The sequence below is a fragment of the Mastacembelus armatus genome, chromosome 9, assembly GCF_900324485.2.
Source record: "Mastacembelus armatus chromosome 9, fMasArm1.2, whole genome shotgun sequence".
Taxonomy (NCBI): Eukaryota; Metazoa; Chordata; class Actinopteri; order Synbranchiformes; family Mastacembelidae; genus Mastacembelus; species Mastacembelus armatus.
Genome location: NC_046641.1, coordinates 11,962,613 through 11,982,646, shown reverse-complemented (window position 1 = coordinate 11,982,646; position 20,034 = coordinate 11,962,613). Strand labels below are relative to the sequence as shown.

The following is a 20,034-nucleotide window of genomic DNA, read 5'->3' as shown; positions in this document are numbered from 1 at the left end:
CACAGGACGAATAGACAAAGTCAGGGCACATCCTACCAGTGAAGAAAAAGCTTACACGTGTTTTCGGGCCAGACCAGTGTATGCTCAGTAATTATTAAAAATTTGATTTGCTGGATCTTTGATCGGAACAGAGCCACGTAAAGATGCCGAAGGTTAAAGCAGAGAAGAAAAGCAGACAGCACCAGGAGGTCAAAAACCAAGGTAGGTTCTCCAAGAGACGTGTTAGCGCACATCACGGTGAGCTACAGGAAGAAATATGGGCTTTAAAGTCGAAAGTTTTCAGACCGTAAAGGGGTCAAAAGCTACACATTAGGGAACTGTAGTTCTCACATCTGTCCTGTTGACAAAGGTTTGTTTGAGTTGGCAACACACCTAGATATGTCTTGAGCGACTAACGCCAAACTTCACTCAGAAAATCGTCAATTTAGCGCCGCTTGACCTGTCGGCGAATAAAAACGCACACAGCATTGTTTAAAGTACTTGAATGAATTATCAGGGCTCTCATGGTTATTTCGGCTCACAAAGTCTCCACTGTTATCGGCCCAAACTGCTGCCAATCCATAGAGTTGAATAAACATGGCCAAAGTTTTGTCAGCAGAGCAAGACTGAAATATAATTCAATAATTTTACCTTGTAACGTTGCGCAGGCCCAGTATGCAGCGTCTTGTTTGCTGTTTGTTACAGGGATCATGTTCAACACTGGGATCGGACAGCACATCCTGAAGAATCCTCTGATTGTCAACAGCATCATTGAAAAGGTAGCTGAGCTTTGGTGCTCAGAGCGTCAAAGAAACGTCATATGAATAAAACAGATGACCGTGGTGCACAGTGTGGCTGAACACTGGCCGTGTTTTTCAGGCTGCTCTGAGGCCCACAGATGTGGTTCTGGAGGTGGGACCTGGTACTGGAAACATGACAGTCAAATTGCTGGAAAAAGTCAAGAAGGTGTGTTTAAAAACATTGGGTTTTTTTAATGTTTGAACTACAAACTCTTACAGGCAAACACCAAGTAGTGAGGTGAAGATGATTGAAAGTAGCTGATTGTTGTGCCTGTTCAGTGGAATCAGCAGTTGCTGTTCTTGCAGGTGGTGGCCTGTGAGCTGGACTGCAGATTGGTGGCTGAGCTTCAGAAGAGAGTACAGTGCACGTGAGTGGAGACCACAGCACCACAGACGTGCAGAATATCTGCAATGAAATAAAAACAGACTGTGCTGTAATAACGACAAACTGTGTTTACCAACAGGCCCATGCAAAACAAACTTCAGATATTAATTGGAGACGTGTTAAAAACTGATCTGCCTTTCTTTGACGTCTGTGTGGCTAATCTACCCTACCAGGTGAGGATATGTCTCCTGTGACACAGCACACAAAGGACTCAGTGTCATTCAATGCATGTGTCTAAAATCAAAACATTTGTCAACTGCAGATTTCATCACCATTTGTTTTCAAGCTCCTGCTGCATCGGCCTTTCTTCAGGTAAGAAACGGCTGCAGGTCCACATGAGCATCAACAGCATCCTCTGCATGTCCACGTTAAGTCTTTAGCGCCTCTTGTTTTACTTGTGTTCAGGTGTGCCGTGCTGATGTTCCAGAGGGAGTTTGCCATGCGACTGGTTGCCACACCCGGAGACAAGCTGTACTGCAGACTGTCCATCAACACTCAGCTGCTGGCCCGTGTGGATCATCTCATGAAGGTCGGTGTGCACTCTCCGATGTTTCGTGGACTCAGGGCAACACCATGACAGTGTCTTTACACGGTTCATTTGAACCGGGGTCGGTCCTGTGTTGCAAACACTGTATCTTTTCATCAGGTGGGGAAGAATAATTTCCGTCCACCACCTAAAGTGGAGTCGAGCGTCGTTAGGATAGAACCGAAAAATCCTCCCCCTCCAGTGAACTTTCAGGTGAGACTTGACTCACGACTTAAAGTAGTCGATGCTGTGAGAATTCATTGGGTCAAAACAAGAGAGACAGATGTTTAACATGGGGCTTTTATTTATTTTTTCTGAACAGGAGTGGGACGGCCTGGTCAGGATAGCCTTTGTAAGGAAGAACAAAACCCTCAATGCAGCTTTCAAGTGAGTATCTGCCTGCTGATAAAGTGTGTGTGTTTTTAAAAAAAAACAAAAAAAAAAACAACAAAAACATAAGTCACATCTGTATAATTATCAGGTCTACTGCAGTTGAACAGCTGCTGGAAAAGAACTACAGAATTCACTGCTCGGTGCACAACGTGGTGAGTGAATACGCAGCGCACAACTCTGTCAGTGGTGTTGAACATTTATTAAATGCTTCTCACTGTAACACACTTGAGTACAAACTGCTGTTTTTAAGGTCATTTATTGGCCAGTTTGGGTGTGAATGTCTATGCTTCCTCTTCACAGGAAGTCCCAGCAGATTTCAGCATCAGCAAGAAGATTGAGAGTGTGTTGCAAGAGGCTGAATTCAGTGAGAAGAGAGCCAGGTCCATGGACATTGATGACTTCATGGTGTAAGTTTGACACCTACAACTTTTTGTTGTTTTTGCCAAAGAATCTACGGAGACTGTAGATTGCTTTGACATGTTTAATCATTGGTATTTTCATCCTCCTCAGGCTGCTTCATGCATTCAACTCTGCAGGGATCCACTTCTCGTAAACGGTTGAAGGATCTAAAGAGGACAGTTTTATGACCAGTGCCTTTATGACGAGGGGAGAGGAGGGTCAGATGGGTGGAGAGGAATAGATTGTCTGACCAATCTGTCCTCTTGTGGAGCTTTGCTTGAAGGAAATGTCATTTCGAATGCTGAAATACTTGGATGAACTCTACAGAGCTTATTGGAGGATACATTTCTGGAGCTCACGTCGAGCGTGCTGTGTTACCCCTGTGAATATAGACGAAGAGTCGCTGGGCGTGCGTGGACAGTTTTTGGCAGATGGAAGCTGAATAAGCCTTCTTCGTTGTCGGAGGGGACCGTAAGTACGTGTTTGTCATTCATTGACAATAGTCTGTAACATGTGATTATTATAAATGACCTCCACATGGAAAAGATGTATAAGAAACAAGTGTATCTTTTTGAGTATGTGCATCTTCGTAAATGAATTGATTGGGTTTGTTTTCCTGTGCTAACACTGTCACCAAAATGTGCCGTAGACTTAGACGTACATTTACAACAACTTATCATGAATTTGTATTTATTAATTAAGGCCAATTTGATGTCTTTCTGCTTTTTGTTTTGCCAAAGCAACAATCAAAAAAACAATGATTTTCAATTTATATGTGAGAAAGAAATGTTGAAAAAACATGGTATGTCACATTTTAGAGATTCAAACCTGTGAATGATTAAATTTCTGATATTATTGGCAAGTAAACAATTGGGGCAATAAATACATCCTGTATTATGATAAAATGTGAAGTTCTTATATGCTTTTGTGTCTACTTTGACATTGGCGGCATAAATGTTTATTCGTTGTGTGGTCACAGTGCTTATGTCAATATCTTTTCTTTAATGATGTAGTGGAAATTCTGCTACTGTGTCAGACATGACACATTGTGGAGTTGATAATTGTGCTTATGTCTTAGGTTTACACTGCCCTCATGTGGTCAAAGTTACAATTACACCTTCTGTGAGTTTCATTTTGAAAAGGCAGAGATGCCACTAATCACATTTACCAGTGTCACGTTTGGACTGAAATACTGCAGTTGGAAAATATGTCCTATGGTAACTATAATAAGGCAACAATACACTTGTGTGCTTTTATGACCTAATCTGAGATTAACGCTGCCCACTGGTGGTGATGTGTGGTGTCATACAATTAACAGTCTATCTGGATGCATATGTTACTTATATGTTGTATAAAATCTCTATAAACTATTTTGCTTGACTGTGCAGATTTCATTATGCGTCATCCTAAAGATACAGATGCATCAAAGCTTTCAGGTAAGAAATAACTGGTCATATCCTTTGTATGTGCAGCGTCACCTTTAGGCCTTTCCCAAACCTGCCACCATCTCTTCACTGCCTTGGTCTCTTAGCTGGGGTATATGCACCAATACTGAGATACAGCACTTTTCTAGCTGCTGTCAACATTTGCTCATGCACGCACGCACACACACGCGCACGCGCGCACACACACACACACTCCTAAAATATGAGTTCGTGGTGAAATGTATTGTTTCAGAGTAGTATGACGTTCAGCAGCAGTGCAGGCAGGTTTTGTAATATAATCCAGTTGAAATGGCTTTTGATGGAAATGATTGTCCATTTATTTCAATAACTGTCACCAAATCCAAATGAAACACATGAATCTTTATTATTCCACCCAGCATTACATCTGGTGCAAACACCGAACAAGCTAACCAATGGTAGGTCAGTGGTATTCACTATACATTTATTAATATCAGGTTTTTTTTTTCTATTTTCATTTTTATAACAAAGTGTTAAAGAGGGGTGGAAAACATGTTTTACATTAAGTAAAAGTTTTAAGTCAGTTGCCACATAGAATAACATGGTGCAAACTACATTTATTTAAAAAAAGATTCTAAAAAAAAAAATACCACAAAGGAAGAAGCACACCTGTGGTTAAAGGCTTCTTCCAAATCAGGAGAAACTGAGAAGGAACAAAAAGAGAGAGGAGATTGCTTAAAATGAGATGTGATTTTACAGTGCCAACTGAGGACCTAAATGCATGAAAACTGAGGACAGCGTCATTACTTACTATCACATAGTGCACATGCAGACCTGTCAGCCAGAGCAGAAACCCAATACTGCTTTTGTATAGTCATCTTTAAAACACGTTCTTTGAAAATCTTTTTAAACCAGATCAAAATTATTCGGTTCAAAGAAAGTACAAACAGGTACAAAAGAAAATAATTTAAGAACAGGAAGAAGAAACGAAACATTCTTCATGAAAAGGAAAAAAAAAAAAAAAAAGATCTACTAAAAGGAAGGAAATAAACCTATTTTCCTTCCAGGTTTCCTAACAAGACCATAGTGAGTGAACAGTCAGTTTTGTTAAACAAATGCAACTCCTTGAGCCTGTTGGTAAATCAGTCCTTTTATTTGTGTTTTCACAGCTGCTAGTGACAGCCTGAGTTGTGCCAAACGTCTAGTGGTTATTAATCTGTATGTGCCACTTCAAGCCTCTTCAGCCTCCAGTTCTTAAAGAGCACGTGGCCTCTTGGGATTGATCTGCTTACTGGCTTGTTCCTCCTCCTGGAGTGCAGAGCGGAATGACTTCACTTTATCTGTTAGAAAAATGAAAACAAGTCACCAAAAAGCACTTGGTATTTGTTGGAGCAGGATGTTTTAACAGCCACAACCTGAGGCATGCATCTCGCTTTTATACCTCTGAGCTCAGTGAGAATTTCTATCTTCTGATCTAGGATCTGCTCAAGTTGAGTAGCGTACGACTCCACATCATAATCCACTTCCTCTGTCATCTCCAGCAGCACTTTTTCATCTTCCAGCCACCGGATCGACTCCTGTTCACAGACGAGACGTGTGTGTCGTTTAGCAAAGCCCGATACAAAAGAAGCGAAGTATAATCTAAATGTTATGGTCTTAAATATTGAAATAGTCATGTCTTCAGTATTTTGACCTGGAAAACAGCTCGATGGTCCTCAAGCACCTGCTCCTCCATCTCCACTAGCTGGGACACCGCCTCATGGAAGGTAAAAAGCTGGGGAGACACTTCCTCCTCCTGGGAAACATTTACAGAGGTAAAAGGGGAGACACGAACAGCTTCAGTCAGTAACACAAAAACTGAACACATGACAGTTGTCTGGTCTGAGATCACTGCTGAAATCTAGATTCCTGTGGACAGTCCTGTTCACAATCCAATTATTAGGATTCTGTTACTAATCAGCATCGGAGCACGTATTTTGGTTTTCTCTCCGTCTCTTCCTGTTACTAGGATCTATTTCCTGTTTGGCCCTAAGGAGAGGGTTGAGCTGTGTGATGACCTAAGGCTTATGAGAGCTACTGTAAGACACTAACAGATGTGCTGGGACGTAAGGCAAGGTCCCCTCCACACACTCACTCACATGGAGATTCTGACTGGTAGAAACACTAGGTTTATAGTTGTGTGCCCAATTTGTATGGTTGTTTTAAATCCGTTCAGACCTTGTTTTTGTTTTAATTTGATTCATCTAGGCACAGTCCTAACGTTTCCCACCCTCTTTTACAATGGTGTAAATAGTCATTGGAAATAATATAAACTCAAATGGAGTGACATACAGGCCCCGATCTCTCCATCTCAGTATTGGTTGTCATGGTATTGGTATACAACTCTTAAGATGTGATTTTGGTTGTCAAAAAACAATTATCACTTTTTCTACTAGCACCAAGATATTTTAGGTCTTTGCAACTTCTATGTGTATTTGACGGAAGAAAAATGTTGCTGTTACAGCAGTTTTAAGAGATTTCATGGCATGTTTATACAAATTCAGTATATACTGAATTTATTAGATCAGCCAAAAACTGAATTTATTACATGCTAAATTCTTTATATAACAATATATTCTTATAACACTTCCTCCTCTAATTTATCCATCCTGTGTACTTACATTCTGTTCACAGAGCAGTTTGAGGTCGTCCCTCTGTGGCGACATACTCAACCACTCCTCGTCCAAAAGATCTAGCTGGTTGACAGTGTGGATGTTGGGTCGACCTCCCTCCATCACTTGGTTGGGGTCCACTGTCAGCTCCTTCACCCTGCAGAGAAAAGACATCGTACTGGTCAGGGCCGATGGTTTTGCAGTGCAGACCCACTCTGCACGTCTGCTGTTTGTTCTGGGGGTATGAGGTAAACTGTGGGGTCAAAGGTGTTTGCAAACAGCACAGGATGGTAACAACATGACATGCAAAAAGATGACTGCTTTGGTTCTGGAAATGTCTGAAGCATAATAGAATTATTGTACCAAATGGTTCTCATTCATTCTCAGGTTAACTTGATTCACAGACAGTGTGAAAGAGTATAATTTGTCCAGTTTACCTGTACACTTTAATGCAATCCAATACATGCCACCCATAGGAATCTATAAAATTTTAGGACTTAGGACTCCCGAGCCTGTGCGGCTTTACTACCGTGCTCTGGACCTGCACATACAGTGCAAATTAATTAGGACAGAGGGGGATTATCTGTTGGGAGTTAGCTCAAACAAAAGCTCATCTTGGATGCTTTTACTGAACAGTCCCATGGAGGTTTTAATGTTGTTACTGGCACAGCAGATGACACCTTATTAAGCTTCGAACTGCCTTCTCTTCATTCTGACTAATTATACCCAGCTTTCACAATTGTCCTGCTCATTAAAGGCTCAGCAGTGATAGTGTCACACAGAACAAATAAAAAATGCACCCACCATGGATAAATGGGTGTATTCGTCTTAGTGAACCAATAAAAAGAACAAGGTTATGTCAAAGATAAAGTGAAAGCACAAAGCAAGGGAGGATAATGAAAAGTGTCACATCATGGAGATGGAGGAGAAGAAGGATAAGATGGTAGTGACATTCTCCTGATGAAGTGAATCAAAGCTGCTAAAATGAACTTATGAGTGTGCGTCTCAGTGCAGTAACTGCTTGAAGGCAGGGCATGCACTGTATGTGTGTGTGTATATATAGTCGTGTGCTGTGTTTTTGGGAGTGCTTGACCTGCTGGGAGAGGTAGCAGCAAAGTCATCGTAATCAAAGGTATTGGTGGGCGAGTGGTCAGGGCGGCTCCCCTGACCGCCCTGGGAGAAGGGGATGTCCGATGGACTAATCCCAAACTCCTTCACTCTACAGCGACACCAGCCACAGCAGCACATGTAGGAGCAGAGGGCAGGAGAGAAAAGGGAAGTAAAGCAGGAAAAGAGAAGCAAGAAGGGATACAAAAAAGTTAGAACTACCGAGAGTAGGCAGACAAATTTACAATAACACTGGTGCAGCTATTTTCAATGTATAAAAACGCCACCAGGGATTACGCTGGAATATAAGGGAACTACAATTTTACGACTATTTAACTGTTTGATGTTCCTGTGGTGACAAAGCAACATTCATATCACTGTAGCTGCTCAACATGTTCCCACCTGTTGGCGTAGCGTAGTGTGTTCAGTGTATTCTCACAGGATGTCATACCAGGAGAGATTGTTGCAATCTGTTCAGAGCAAGAGAAGGCCACTCAGATCAATATCACCTATGGAATAGATTCCACCATCTTGGACATGTTATTTTAGAGGAAAATGAACTGACCATGCATGTGCGTGAATTTTCTCCAATGAAGGAGTCCCTTAGGACCTGGGTGAGCTTACTGGCTCTGAACGGAGTGTGGGGCTTGTTACGGCCAAGAGCCCTGATACACTCCTGAAACAAGTAAAGGAGACACACATGCACTGGTAAATAAAGATTGTAAGACAGAATCACCATGTAGTTTGTCTTTACACACACGCACACACACACACAAAAATAAATAAAAGTTATTGTAATTTTTACTTTCAAGCCCACAGACCTTCAGGGCAAGGAGGCTTTTGTTGATCTCAGCTCCCTCCAGACGGGTCTGGCGGTCAGCACTCGATGTATCCGCTCCCCTTTCATTTCCCGCAAGGTCAATGAGGGAGAACTTGCCGTGCATCTTCCCCTTCCTCCGAAGAATGATCTGGAAGACAGCGTGGCTGCGAGATGAGTGAGCATTGGCAGACGTCTGCCCTGATGTCCTGGGGGTGAGAAGAAGAAATGCAAAGAACTTGATCAGCATTATCTATAGAAAGATTAATGCATGATAAGTAATTCCTTGTAGTACAAAGCAAAATGTTTCACAGAATTGTAATTACATACTAAAATACATGCACAGCGGGTGGACAAAGTTTCTGTTGTCATACCTGCAACTGTTGCCTACTTCTATGAGTTTCAGGACGTCCTCTGTGCACTTGACCTCTTTCTCCTGAAGCCCTACAACCTGCACTTGCTGCTTCCCGTCCTCCAGCACCCTCAGCTTAGCTTTACGATTCAGCAGATCAAACACCTAACACAAACACACAGTCAAGATTGGTTAGCGTCTTATAAAAGACAAAACAAAAAAGCAAACAAATGATTACGCCACTTGCCTTTCCACTATAGATTTCAAAGAAGGTTGCGTACACTTGTAGATCTAACTTCTTGTAATTGGGTTTCTTCAACATGAGAAATACATCCCGAGCTGCAAGAAAAGAGGAGACCAAATGTATAATATAATAAATTATATTTCAACACCAGAACACAATAAAACTTCTTATTGACTTACCAGCTAATGCATAAATTCCTTTAGAGCAGTCTTGGTTCTTCCCAGAGAAATCTCCACCCATAGTCTAAAACACAGCACATTATCATACAGGTGAGGAGATACTTTCAAATTAAATGCAGGGGTAATAAAATACAGCAAAACTCTCAACAGAAACAGGTTTGACCTCTAGTAAGTATAGTGGTTTTGGCTTGTGACGATGTCACTGCATTTAACTCACATGAGTTTTTCCACTGCCTGTCTGTCCGTACGCGAAGCAAGTGGCCATGCCCCTCTCAAAAATGGTCTCCACTAGAGGTCTGGCAGTGAACCTGCAGTGTAAGACAGAACATACATTCATTCACTGTTTCATCTGCCAAAATAAGTAGTAGCCTCAGTTACAGGATGCACATGAAAACAGCTCGGTCTAATGGCTTGGTTTGTTTGTTGATCTGCTACAAACCTGTAAACCATCTCGTTGGTGGTGCTGTCATCAAAGGCGTAGTCAAAGCGGAACGTCTGGTTCTCCAAGTAGCGAGTCAGGTCCACTTTCTGTTTAGGTTCGTGAACCATCACCACGTCTTTACTGGGGATAGTGATCACATCCAAATCCTTCATAGACAACTCTGGAATAAAACAGATGTAAGACTGTCAATAACATTAATTCTATTGAGAGAAATATTTGAACAATTAAATAATGACATTTGATGACTGGTCACAAGAGTAATGTCATTAGTAGAAGACTTTACCTTTCTTATTGAGTGGGCGTTTCCTCACACAAACACATATTCTGTGCTCTTCAATCTGGACAGTGAAACAAAGGGACATTCTATTATTGGCTGCTGAGAGTCAACATCTAACATTTAGGAGAAAAGAGGAAACCGTAGTCTCTGCTCACCAGATCTGCTGTGGTCAGAGGCCGGTAATCTAGACTGGCTCGGAAATCTCTGATCATGTACATGATCTCATAGTTAGGGATGGTGGTATCCACCTCCTGAAGGAGGACAAGAGACGAAGTGGCAGCATGTGGCAGCAGGTAATTAGTAGGAAAGATATTGAATTATTCTTTCAATGTCAAGAATGGTTATCAAAATTCAATAAATGCAATTTATTAATTCATATTCATGTACCTGAGCTCTCTTCTCCCTGAGCTCCTGTTGCTGAAGGCGACGCCTCTCTCTCTTCTCTTGCAGTTTCTCCACCTCCTTCACACAGTTCGACTTCCTCCTTGCTGCCATAAAGACAAGCAAAACAATAACTCTACAGCCTTTATTTGTAAAAACGCAACTTCCTGTCTCATCCCTGTTCCAATCTCTCTTTTTTTCCCCCTAATTTCTCAGTTTGCTTACTCAGCTCGAGCCATATCTTTCTTTCCTTGCTCTCAGGCTTCCTTCAAACAGAAAGCAGACCTTGGGCTATTTCCAACAAAGCAGAGCCAAGATACAGCTCCATCACAGACCAGGATGCAGTGGCTGGCACACAGTGCCTCCAGTACAACACTAGCTGCTTTCTTTACATAGCCAACAAAAAGCCTTTACAGTGTGTTCACAACCTGCTCTTCCCATTTATTTCTTCTGTCTACATCTCAGAACACAACTGGACAAGGGAACTGCTAAAATACACAGTTGGGATTCAGATTATTTTACTGTTATTACCGATGATTCCAAACAAAAATTGGTTTCAAATGAAAGCATGATCACACAATTGTTTCAATCAACCAGAAATCCAAATTTCCCAGCACTGCACACCCACAGATTAGTGTTGTTTCAGGTCAAACACAAGCTTTTAGTAGCCGTAATAATATGACACATGTTAGCAAACGTGAGTAAAAGCCTCTTCTGATTTCTTGCAGAGTTCATAAAAAGCAGTGTTATCTGATTAGCCCTGGCTTGTAGATACAGCCCCAGCTTCCCACTGCAAAGCCTGGCTGGAGCCCTATAATTCAGTCCTTGCCTGCTGGCTCCTGTCCCTGAGAACCCAGTCTATCAGAGCGCAGCGTTTAATAATCTGCTCTAATCTGGGAGGAGAAGATGAGCTGGGTCAGTACCAGGACAAGGCTGTACAAATACGATACAGCACCGCCACTACTTATGGGTTGCTCATTCTCACAGGTAGTCAGTGGGGGAGCTGATGGGTGAGGAGAGGAAAAACAAGGTTTCCCTCCCTCTTCTCTCAGATCCCATTTTAGCTCAAATGACAGTGAGCACTTGGAAGGAATGGAGTGTACAGGCAAAAGTTATTGTTGCTGTATGAGCCTTGAGGAGTAACACACAGTTCCACAGGCACATGTGTGTTTCTGCATGACTCAGCAGAAATCAGACAGGGGGAAAAGACAGTCAAACAGGAGCACAGACATTTCTAATCCCAGTCTAATACCCAGAAAGTGTGTCTGCTGGATGGATTGTGTCTATGCTCCTTCACCACCCCACACCACAGCTCTGAATAGCATCTGGCAGACATTTCGGGTGTACAATCTTCTCACAAGGCTAGAGGACTCTCGGATTCTATTGGGAACTATTACAATCACCATGAAGCAGTGAGGGCAGGGAAACACGCAGGTGATACATACAAAGCTGTCCAAACTCCTTTCTGGATATTGGTTGATGTGAGGACTCTGTGATAAACATGTAGCCAACAACACACAACATGAGATATTAAAAACCAAACTATTTATAAAAAATACTGCAAATGTTAAATTATTATGGCAATTTACATTGTATTTTTGAGTATACATTAGTTTTGTTTTTTTTTTTAATTCTTTTGAGAAATTTGCATTTAAACCCCTGGCAAGTTCAAATTAAATAAAAATAGACTGGGTTTTCTAAAAATAACTATTTTCTTCAGAAAGATAAGAGTTTTGGTTAAATAACAAAACACATTATTGCTTGGATCATACTACCATTCTGGAGCTGCTGTTGTGTCTGAGCTTGAGTGGGCTGTGCAGGCTGCTGGGATGGAGGCGGTGGTGCCGGCTCTGGTTGCTGAGGCTGTGGGGGTCTGGCCCGGGTTGGAATCACTGAAAACACAGAGCATTAAGACTGAGAAGACCTATTTTTTTCTCCGCCCCTTCTTATATGCTACAAACAAATACAATTTATGCTTAATATTAAAACTTAACCAGATGTTAAATATAACTTTCCTAACTTAAAGTTACAATGAGGGCTGAATAATTTGATAATATTCACTTGTGATGTGTTTGATATGTACTGATCACCAATTTTAATTAGGATGTCTAAAATAATTTTGAAGATTTGAGACTTAAGATAATGAGAAGATTACTAAAGAACTCCCAGAAAGCACCATTAACAAACCTCTATTGTCCCTGGACAGGGCGTCATTTTTAGTAGGTGCTATTGTCCGACGGTTCTGCAAGAAAAATAAACAAAAGCTTGAATAGTAAACTATTCAAGATAGGGGATTAGAGTTAAGTGATTCCTAATATTATATTACATAGCTGCCTGGGATCTGAAAATAGAAACATGACTTCTCTTCCATTCAGTTTGCAGCCCTAATCAACACCGCACTACACAGTGTATTTAACCAAACCTATTAGCTGGTTACCTAGAAGGATCCAGGTTCTATATTAAGGTCCAGCAAACTGCAGTCACACTGAGTCACCACCTGAGCAGGTCTGAGTGCTTTACAGGCACTCTAGCTCTAATAAGAAGGATCAAATTAAAAAGACCAAAAACCTGCTCCCAGTGTCCTACCCCACCTGTGCCCAGATTTGTGGTCACATAAGGCAGGACTCCAACACTCACCTTTGCAATTTTGTTGATCTTCACACATGCCGGTGTGGGTGGGGGTGGAGTCTCTGGACTAGGGGAAATCTCCTCATCTGGAGCCACATCTGGATTAAGTGCAAATATACTCTCCAAGTCGATCTGTCCAGAAACACAGGTGAATTTGTATCAAAGTCAGTGCATTTCCTGTTTGTTAATGACAAATTATGAGAATATTTCATGGGAAAACTTGACTGACATCAAACTGAACATAGTGCAAAGACCCTGCTCAGCCCTCCAATAAACACTTTTTACAGCTGCATCTCATTTCAACAACACAGTGCAGCTCAGTTTGTGAATGTGAAGTTCTGTAACCTATAGTGTATTGGAATTCAAGGTGGTGCCAGCTGCTGTCTGAATGAGAAAATAATGAATGTTTTACCAACCACCTTTTAAGACTAAAAAAGGATTAAACATTTGATACCAAAACATATGAATCACAGTATAGCGACTGTTTTAATTTTGGCATTCATGATTTGATTAGGTACCCTGGATGTTGATAATTAACTGCATATCAGAAATGTTTAATGTTAGCCATCTGGCATACATGGATAGCCAGCAGCAATCTTATCTGTGAGAGATGGGTGAAAAAAGATAGAAATAAAACAAGATAGATCTTCTCAATAAGCTATGCTAATACATTTGAGGCATTTTGTATAAGATGGAAACAACACAATGAGGCTACATTGCTGAGTTGTGTGACTCACTGCAGAGTGTGGAAATACGACCAAAATTATAGCTTGTCTTTGGTAATGCACATCAGTGTACAGATGGTGATGTCAGGGTGATTGTGTAATTACCACAGCTCCTGAATGTCTCTGAATGCATTATTCATTGCTAAATAAAATCACATGCTGCGGCTAGTGGTGCTTTGAGTGGCAATAAGTGGTGGTTTACCTCTTTCCCTTTCGTGTCTCCATTTTCTATCCACTCCACTGTGACACTTTCATTGTCCTCATTCAGTGAGGTCACCATTGCCTGGTGTATACGTCCTGGGAAAGTATCAGAGGAAACAAGACAGCGGAAACAAATATCGGAATTAACACTAAAACGTGAAGGATGTGCTTCCTCAAACCCACACTTGGTCTCTTTTAGGAGGCAGCAACAGATTTCCACAAGTCATTGGTTTTTGGATGCTAAATTGCCCAAATAGTAGCAATATCTTAATTGTTTATCAATGGAACAATGGAACTATAGCATGTGCATGCACAGGTTTGATTGATTAAAAAAAAAAAAAAAGAGAGAGATGACTAATAAATCTATCTCACCACACATGGATATGTATTCCCTTTCTGTCACACACACACACACTTGTGTTGTTCCACCACCATGATGTATCGTGTTCATAATTAGGTTTTTAAATTTCAATTCCGTCTATGTAGTGTTGTCATCTTAGCTGTTCTGTTATGTTGATCCAAATTTTTTGTGAAGGGCAAAATTAGCACAAACAATGCTGATGAGAGCTGAATCATCTTATATTATCATTCTACAAATTTGATTGTGGAAGGTGTAAAAACTATTTAAGTTTCTGTTTTATACAAACAGCACAAAGAATTTAGTCTCAGGTAGTCTTCTGGTAATGCTCCGAATGCACTTTAGTATAAATGAATATGTAAATTATCCATATTAATGTAGTGTTGATGATTTTAGCCAAATTATCCCACCATATTAACACACTAAAACACTTCACTAAAAGAGATACTTACTAACCATAAGAACATTTTATCTATTTACACTATTTTTATTTTACCTAAAGCATCAGGACACAAGTTTCAATTTAAAGAAGGCACTGGTCTGATGCAAGTCTCCATGGTTGGCAAGATCCGACCACAGAGGCTTGATAATGACTTGTTACAGGGTATCACTGGTAACAGAGACAAGCACAGCTGCTACTACTAGCCTGTATTCTCTTATCCACTCTGTAGCAGAATAATACCAGCTGTGAAGAGCCTCTTCAGCCCTCCCATCTTTGTCTGTCTGGATCTGACTGTAAATTCCCAGCACAATCCAGGGAAACACTGTGTTCCTGTATTCATTATTCAGAGACACACTGGGAACTAGAAAGCAAAGATGCTTTTAGTGTTCTCAACTGCAGTACACTTGACTCGTTTACCTGAAAATGGGTTTACATAGAGAAAAGCAAATCCTATACCTTGAAACGGGGTGAACTGGGTAAAGAAACCTTTTGTGCCCTTTGAAGATCAGACAACTCTGGCTTAAGAGGGCAGACAAATTTATGATATTAAGAAATGACAAATTATCTGTACTTACTAAATCAACTGTAGCTTAGATAGGGATACATTTAACATTTTTAAATTAATGCAATACAACATGATCAAAAGCAACATCGCCAGGGGATGATCAAAATTTTAAGAGTATGATCTCATATCATGTACACTGTCCTTCTGCTGTATCACATAAGAACATTTATACAATACTGCTGTATGAGACATTCTTTAGTATTCCCCACAAATGACCTGATCTAAATTAATAATTCTATGTATGTAAATGCAGCAATATTTTGACAATTCTGCATACTATGATAGATACCACTGCTACTAAAACTTCACATTAACATCATCAGCATACCCCTTAGCCATGCCTTCAATCTCTCTATGCAAAATATCTATGGTAAGCATAAATCTGTGTTTCTGGTTGGGTTTAAACCCAAAGTTTATATTAAGAGAGAGTTTGACAAAATTAGCCAAACTGAAAATGAAGGTAGAATAAATATTTATATACCATGTCTAGCTATGTATAAATCTGACTGTTATAATTAAGCTCATTAGGACAACTTCACAAGTAGTACATAAGAAAATTATTTACCATTCAAAATAATTGCTTCTGCAGCCTCTCAAGCATATTTACAAGGCTTAAATAAGTTTAAAAGCTACAAAAAATGCTTAGTTCACATCAACACTATTTACTTGACTGGAGACATTAAAAGGTAGTGGACTGACAAAACAACCTAAGCACACCATGGCATTAATTCCCCAAGCCTTAGTAACTACAGTGACCCTAAACACTACCACTACAAAATACATTTGTTAATTTCCTGTTGGTTGTGGAGCACAGAAGTCCTTAATCTCCCATTAGGTTTCAGTTTAATTGAGATGTGTTTTAATTATGATTCTCATCATTTTCATACTTAAATCATTCAAGTCAACACTTGTGCTGTGTGTGAAAGCATCTACATTTGTCAGGCTGGTCCAATCATTTATTCAAGTTGTCTAATATGTTACCTGTCTGAATGTGTGTGCAGCTCTTTATAGTGTACTTCAGTAACTACCCTGCTGAAGCCTGCACAATCTGTAGAGTGGATAGACAGCCATAAATAAACAGGAGTACAAATAGTCCAGTGTTGAACCATGACAAGGTAGGTTACAGAAAAACCTTGGCAACAGAAAAAGCAGCTGGAACAGACACATGGTACTCTGTGCACACCTCTACTGCGAGCACACCATGATGCAGTGGTAACTGCAGAGCTTTGAGATTTGTGGACACCAGAGTGTCAAGGCAAGACCCTCCAAAACACTGCTGCTTCCTGCCAATAGCTATTTGTGAGGAAGAAAGAAAAGTATAAATATGACTGGCTGCTTAGCTCAGTGCACCCTTCACGTAGATTTATACAGATAAGTCTCTGTTCAACAACCTGCTGCATGAGTAACAGCGGCAGACCAACATCTTCATTTAAAACACCACATAACATTCAGGAGAGCAGAAGTTAATTAAAACATACAACTGAATGTACTTTCAAACCTTAAGTATACAAATTTTAGTTGTTCCAGCCACAGCAGAAAAACACAGAACGGAGCAATCTAATTATATGAGTAAACCAGTTTGACACAAATTTTACATAAACTAGGGAATTTCTTCCCAACTCTGCTGACTTAACAAGATGCTTGTTGCATCAACCAGTACACAGATGTTTCCTCTTTGCTCATTGATCTACATCTCTACTGTCAACAGAACACACTGTGTTGACATCATGAGCCCCAGAATGAGTGTCAAAGAAGTTGACATCCTGGCAAATGTTAAAATCAATAAAACAAATAAAAGGAATATGCAAGCAAAATATTGGTATCTAAAACTTTACAGGTGTAAAATGCAAAAGTAAAAGCTACAGTATATATATATAATTTACATTTCTGTCAATTGACTTATGATTAATAATTTATAATTCCAGCATAAGTAAATAGACTTCAGAAAGGTGCACAGGCCCAGCATATGCCCGTGTCAGACACTGTATACCTATAAAAGCTGCACTGTTGTGCAGCTGTACGCTTTGATATTTAATTCATTCCCATTCAGACATCAGTAAACAATACAGGCAATTTACATGAGCTTACATACTAAGTCACATACAGGGTTTTCTTACAGCTGCTGACACGCAGATTTTCTGTAACTTAATGCACAGTCCACTGTGCCCCACTTATACTAAAACCTGGGTGAATGAGTGTACTGACACCTCCCTGTAACTGAAGGGGCTTAAAAGGGGGAGTTTAAAGCAAACCCTGCTAAGCCTGAGGAATAAACAAAGCCTTCAGAGCATCAGTTTCACTACCAAAAAAAACAAAAAAAAACATGTCAGACTGAAAAAAATTACACATCTCTCCTGTAAAAAAAAAAAAAAAAAAAAAAAAATATTATTCACATTACTACAAATGATTGATCTCAACACATAATCCACATCTACAATTAAACAGAAACTATTATCACATTTAAAAAGAGAATGCACATGGCTTTGTACAGAAGGTTTAGAAACTAAGCAATAACTGCAGATCATTACTCAGAACAAAATTGTGCTCTGAGATCTTCTTGGCATCAGGACTGAGTGTAAAAGAGAAAAACCGAGCTACAAAGAGCCCTGACAGAATCAAGGGAGCTGGCTGCAACAGATGGGATGGTGGCTAATAGCTTGAATCTGAACCAGGCCTGCTACCAACCCCCAGAGAGAGGGCAATCCCAGCTCTGGAAGCAACACCAACCAGCTGGGAAATGGACAGAGAGCAATGGTCCCCTGTCTGGGTCTGGTGACTGTCTTTCATGTCTTTCCCATGATCTCTGGGTACCAAGGACAGTAATAATCAAATGTCAGGGATGTGAAGTTAAAGACATTATTATCAAAACATCCAGTACAATGGTTAAAAACACATCCTTGTCACTAACTGTTTATTTTCAACCAGTATTTGTTGTTTAAGGGTTTATTATTTATTAAGCTCATCACTGGGTGTAGCCTAATCCTAGAAAGGTGAGTAAGGACAACACAAACTTTTCAGTCACTTTTGGCTGCCTGCCTACGAAGCAATGCTCTGTAACTACACATGCTTGGCAGAATAAAGATGACATTCACATAGTGAAGAGTCATACAAGCTGCCTCTCCCTTTCTCTGGCTATTCCAGTCAGACTATCAAAAAAAAAAAAAAAAAAAAAATTTGAAGCACCAGTGTGTGTAGTGTAATCCCAGTGTCTTCCTGATGGCAGATCATCTACATTGTGAAGTACTTCTCCAATAGCTGATCACGGATCTGCCATAGGCGTTTCACACACTACAGTTTGTGTGTATTCATGCTAACGTCATCCTGGCATTATGATCTAAAATGACATTACTTTGTTACAAAAGGTGATATTATTAAAAAAAGGTTTCAGCATCATTCATCTATAAAAAAAATGATGGGATGTTTCTGTCGTTTTAGTTTCACAGTCAAAACTATGTGGTACTTGGCTTAAGACAATTTACTAAAGGGTTTTTATAACCACTGACAGTAATTTGTGAATAAATGAATTACGAACTGTATAATATAATAGCCAAAGAGAAAACTACTCGTTAACCAAGTCACATTGGTAGCGGTCAGATTTCATGTCAGCATTACTGCTGTAGTGTAATAAAGCCGGTAACGTTAGCTAGCGTTAGCCGCTTAGCTAACGCTAAAGACAATGTTGCTCTCCAACTACCTAAGTAACGTTAAGCTAGCTTGGTTTGCAGTAAAGCTACCTTGGCTTGTGTTCATTTTTATACAAATTCATTGTTAACCCATTTAGTTGGCGTTGTACAATGGCACTAGCGCCAGTGATTCAATTCATGATTGGCCGCAGCTGCTGCTGTCTTACGATATGAATTAAGGATGTTGAATTTTCACAGAAGCTAACTTAGCTAACAAAGGTGAAGCCCCATTCAAAGGCTTTGGCCGTGCTGAGCACTCCGCCCTGACAGCTAGCTACTTATCGTTAATATTAACGACTCGGTGCAGCTAACGTGAACGGAACAACGGCCGCTGTATCCAGCGGCACCGCGGCAACAAAGATCCCCAAACCAAACAACTTACACCGTGCGACGGAGAAAGGCAAGACAGGATGAAACTTACCATCACTGCGCTTTATCTCCACATAAGTACCGACGACGATCTTCCCAAAGCCCGACGCCATTCTGCATTACTTTACCAACTAATAAAAAACAGGACTAAAGACTTGGAGCTCGGTAAATGCAGCTTCTGTTGAGGAGGAAGATGCGGGCGACAGAAACGAGCTAACATTACGTAGCTGTTTCCGGTCCGGCATTTTTCAAAATAAACTATCGACAATGCGCATGACCTACATTTTGAATCCTTAGATAAAAATATGTTTAGCATTTCTAATTGTTGATTTATAGTGATCAAAGTAAATCATGTAATAACGTATTGATAAAAATAGTTGATTTTTAAAAGTATGCCTTTAAAAACATATATTAATCAGATCTACAATTTCATGTCTTAATACAAAAAGACGCTTCACCTTCGAAAAGTTTGCAGACCCTGATTTTATTGCTCGCGCAGTCACATAATCCGGCGATTTGCGCGTTGTTGTGAGAGTGAATAAAAACAATTGTGTGATATATATCTCCAATTATTATGGACGTATGAAATCTGAGGCCAGTGAAGTGCAATTATCTTCTAGTCATCCTCTTTATCCCACACTTTAAACAGATGTTGACGAAACCCAGTTGACAAATGCACTTTACCTTCAGGGCCGAAAATGTAAACCTATTTCTAGAGATTGTTTTGT

The 20,034-nt window shown here is 40.3% G+C and overlaps 2 protein-coding genes across 5 annotated transcripts; one reads left to right on the top strand and one right to left on the bottom strand.

Annotated features, from left to right (window-relative positions):
• The first annotated feature begins 42 nt into the window (after window positions 1-42).
• On the top strand, window positions 43-3,850 carry dimt1l (DIM1 dimethyladenosine transferase 1-like (S. cerevisiae)). Its single transcript, XM_026322559.1, has 12 exons — window positions 43-201; window positions 685-758; window positions 859-945; window positions 1,086-1,147; window positions 1,244-1,337; window positions 1,427-1,476; window positions 1,570-1,693; window positions 1,811-1,903; window positions 2,013-2,077; window positions 2,172-2,235; window positions 2,384-2,490; window positions 2,594-3,850. The coding sequence occupies exons 1-12, from the start codon at window positions 144-146 to the stop codon at window positions 2,634-2,636; spliced, it is 921 nt and encodes a 306-aa protein (XP_026178344.1). The 5' UTR covers window positions 43-143; the 3' UTR covers window positions 2,637-3,850.
• A 416-nt stretch (window positions 3,851-4,266) lies between these two features.
• LOC113138922 (kinesin-like protein KIF2A) lies at window positions 4,267-19,537 on the bottom strand. Of its 4 annotated transcripts, XM_026321787.1 has the most exons (22): window positions 19,359-19,537; window positions 13,891-13,985; window positions 12,973-13,095; window positions 12,523-12,577; window positions 12,111-12,227; window positions 11,781-11,825; window positions 10,342-10,442; window positions 10,110-10,205; window positions 9,961-10,015; window positions 9,675-9,837; window positions 9,453-9,543; window positions 9,236-9,299; window positions 9,060-9,151; window positions 8,835-8,977; window positions 8,465-8,669; window positions 8,209-8,319; window positions 8,046-8,113; window positions 7,630-7,755; window positions 6,546-6,693; window positions 5,579-5,680; window positions 5,327-5,462; window positions 4,267-5,225 (listed from the first exon to the last, which is right to left on the bottom strand). In XM_026321787.1, exons 1-22 carry the CDS (start codon window positions 19,417-19,419, stop codon window positions 5,140-5,142), a joined length of 2,283 nt encoding a protein of 760 aa, XP_026177572.1. In that variant the 5' UTR covers window positions 19,420-19,537; the 3' UTR covers window positions 4,267-5,139. The 4 variants fall into 4 exon arrangements, with proteins under 4 accessions (XP_026177572.1, XP_026177574.1, XP_026177573.1 ...); XM_026321789.1 differs by lacking the exon at window positions 7,630-7,755; XM_026321788.1 differs by lacking the exon at window positions 11,781-11,825.
• Window positions 19,538-20,034: the final 497 nt, after the last annotated feature.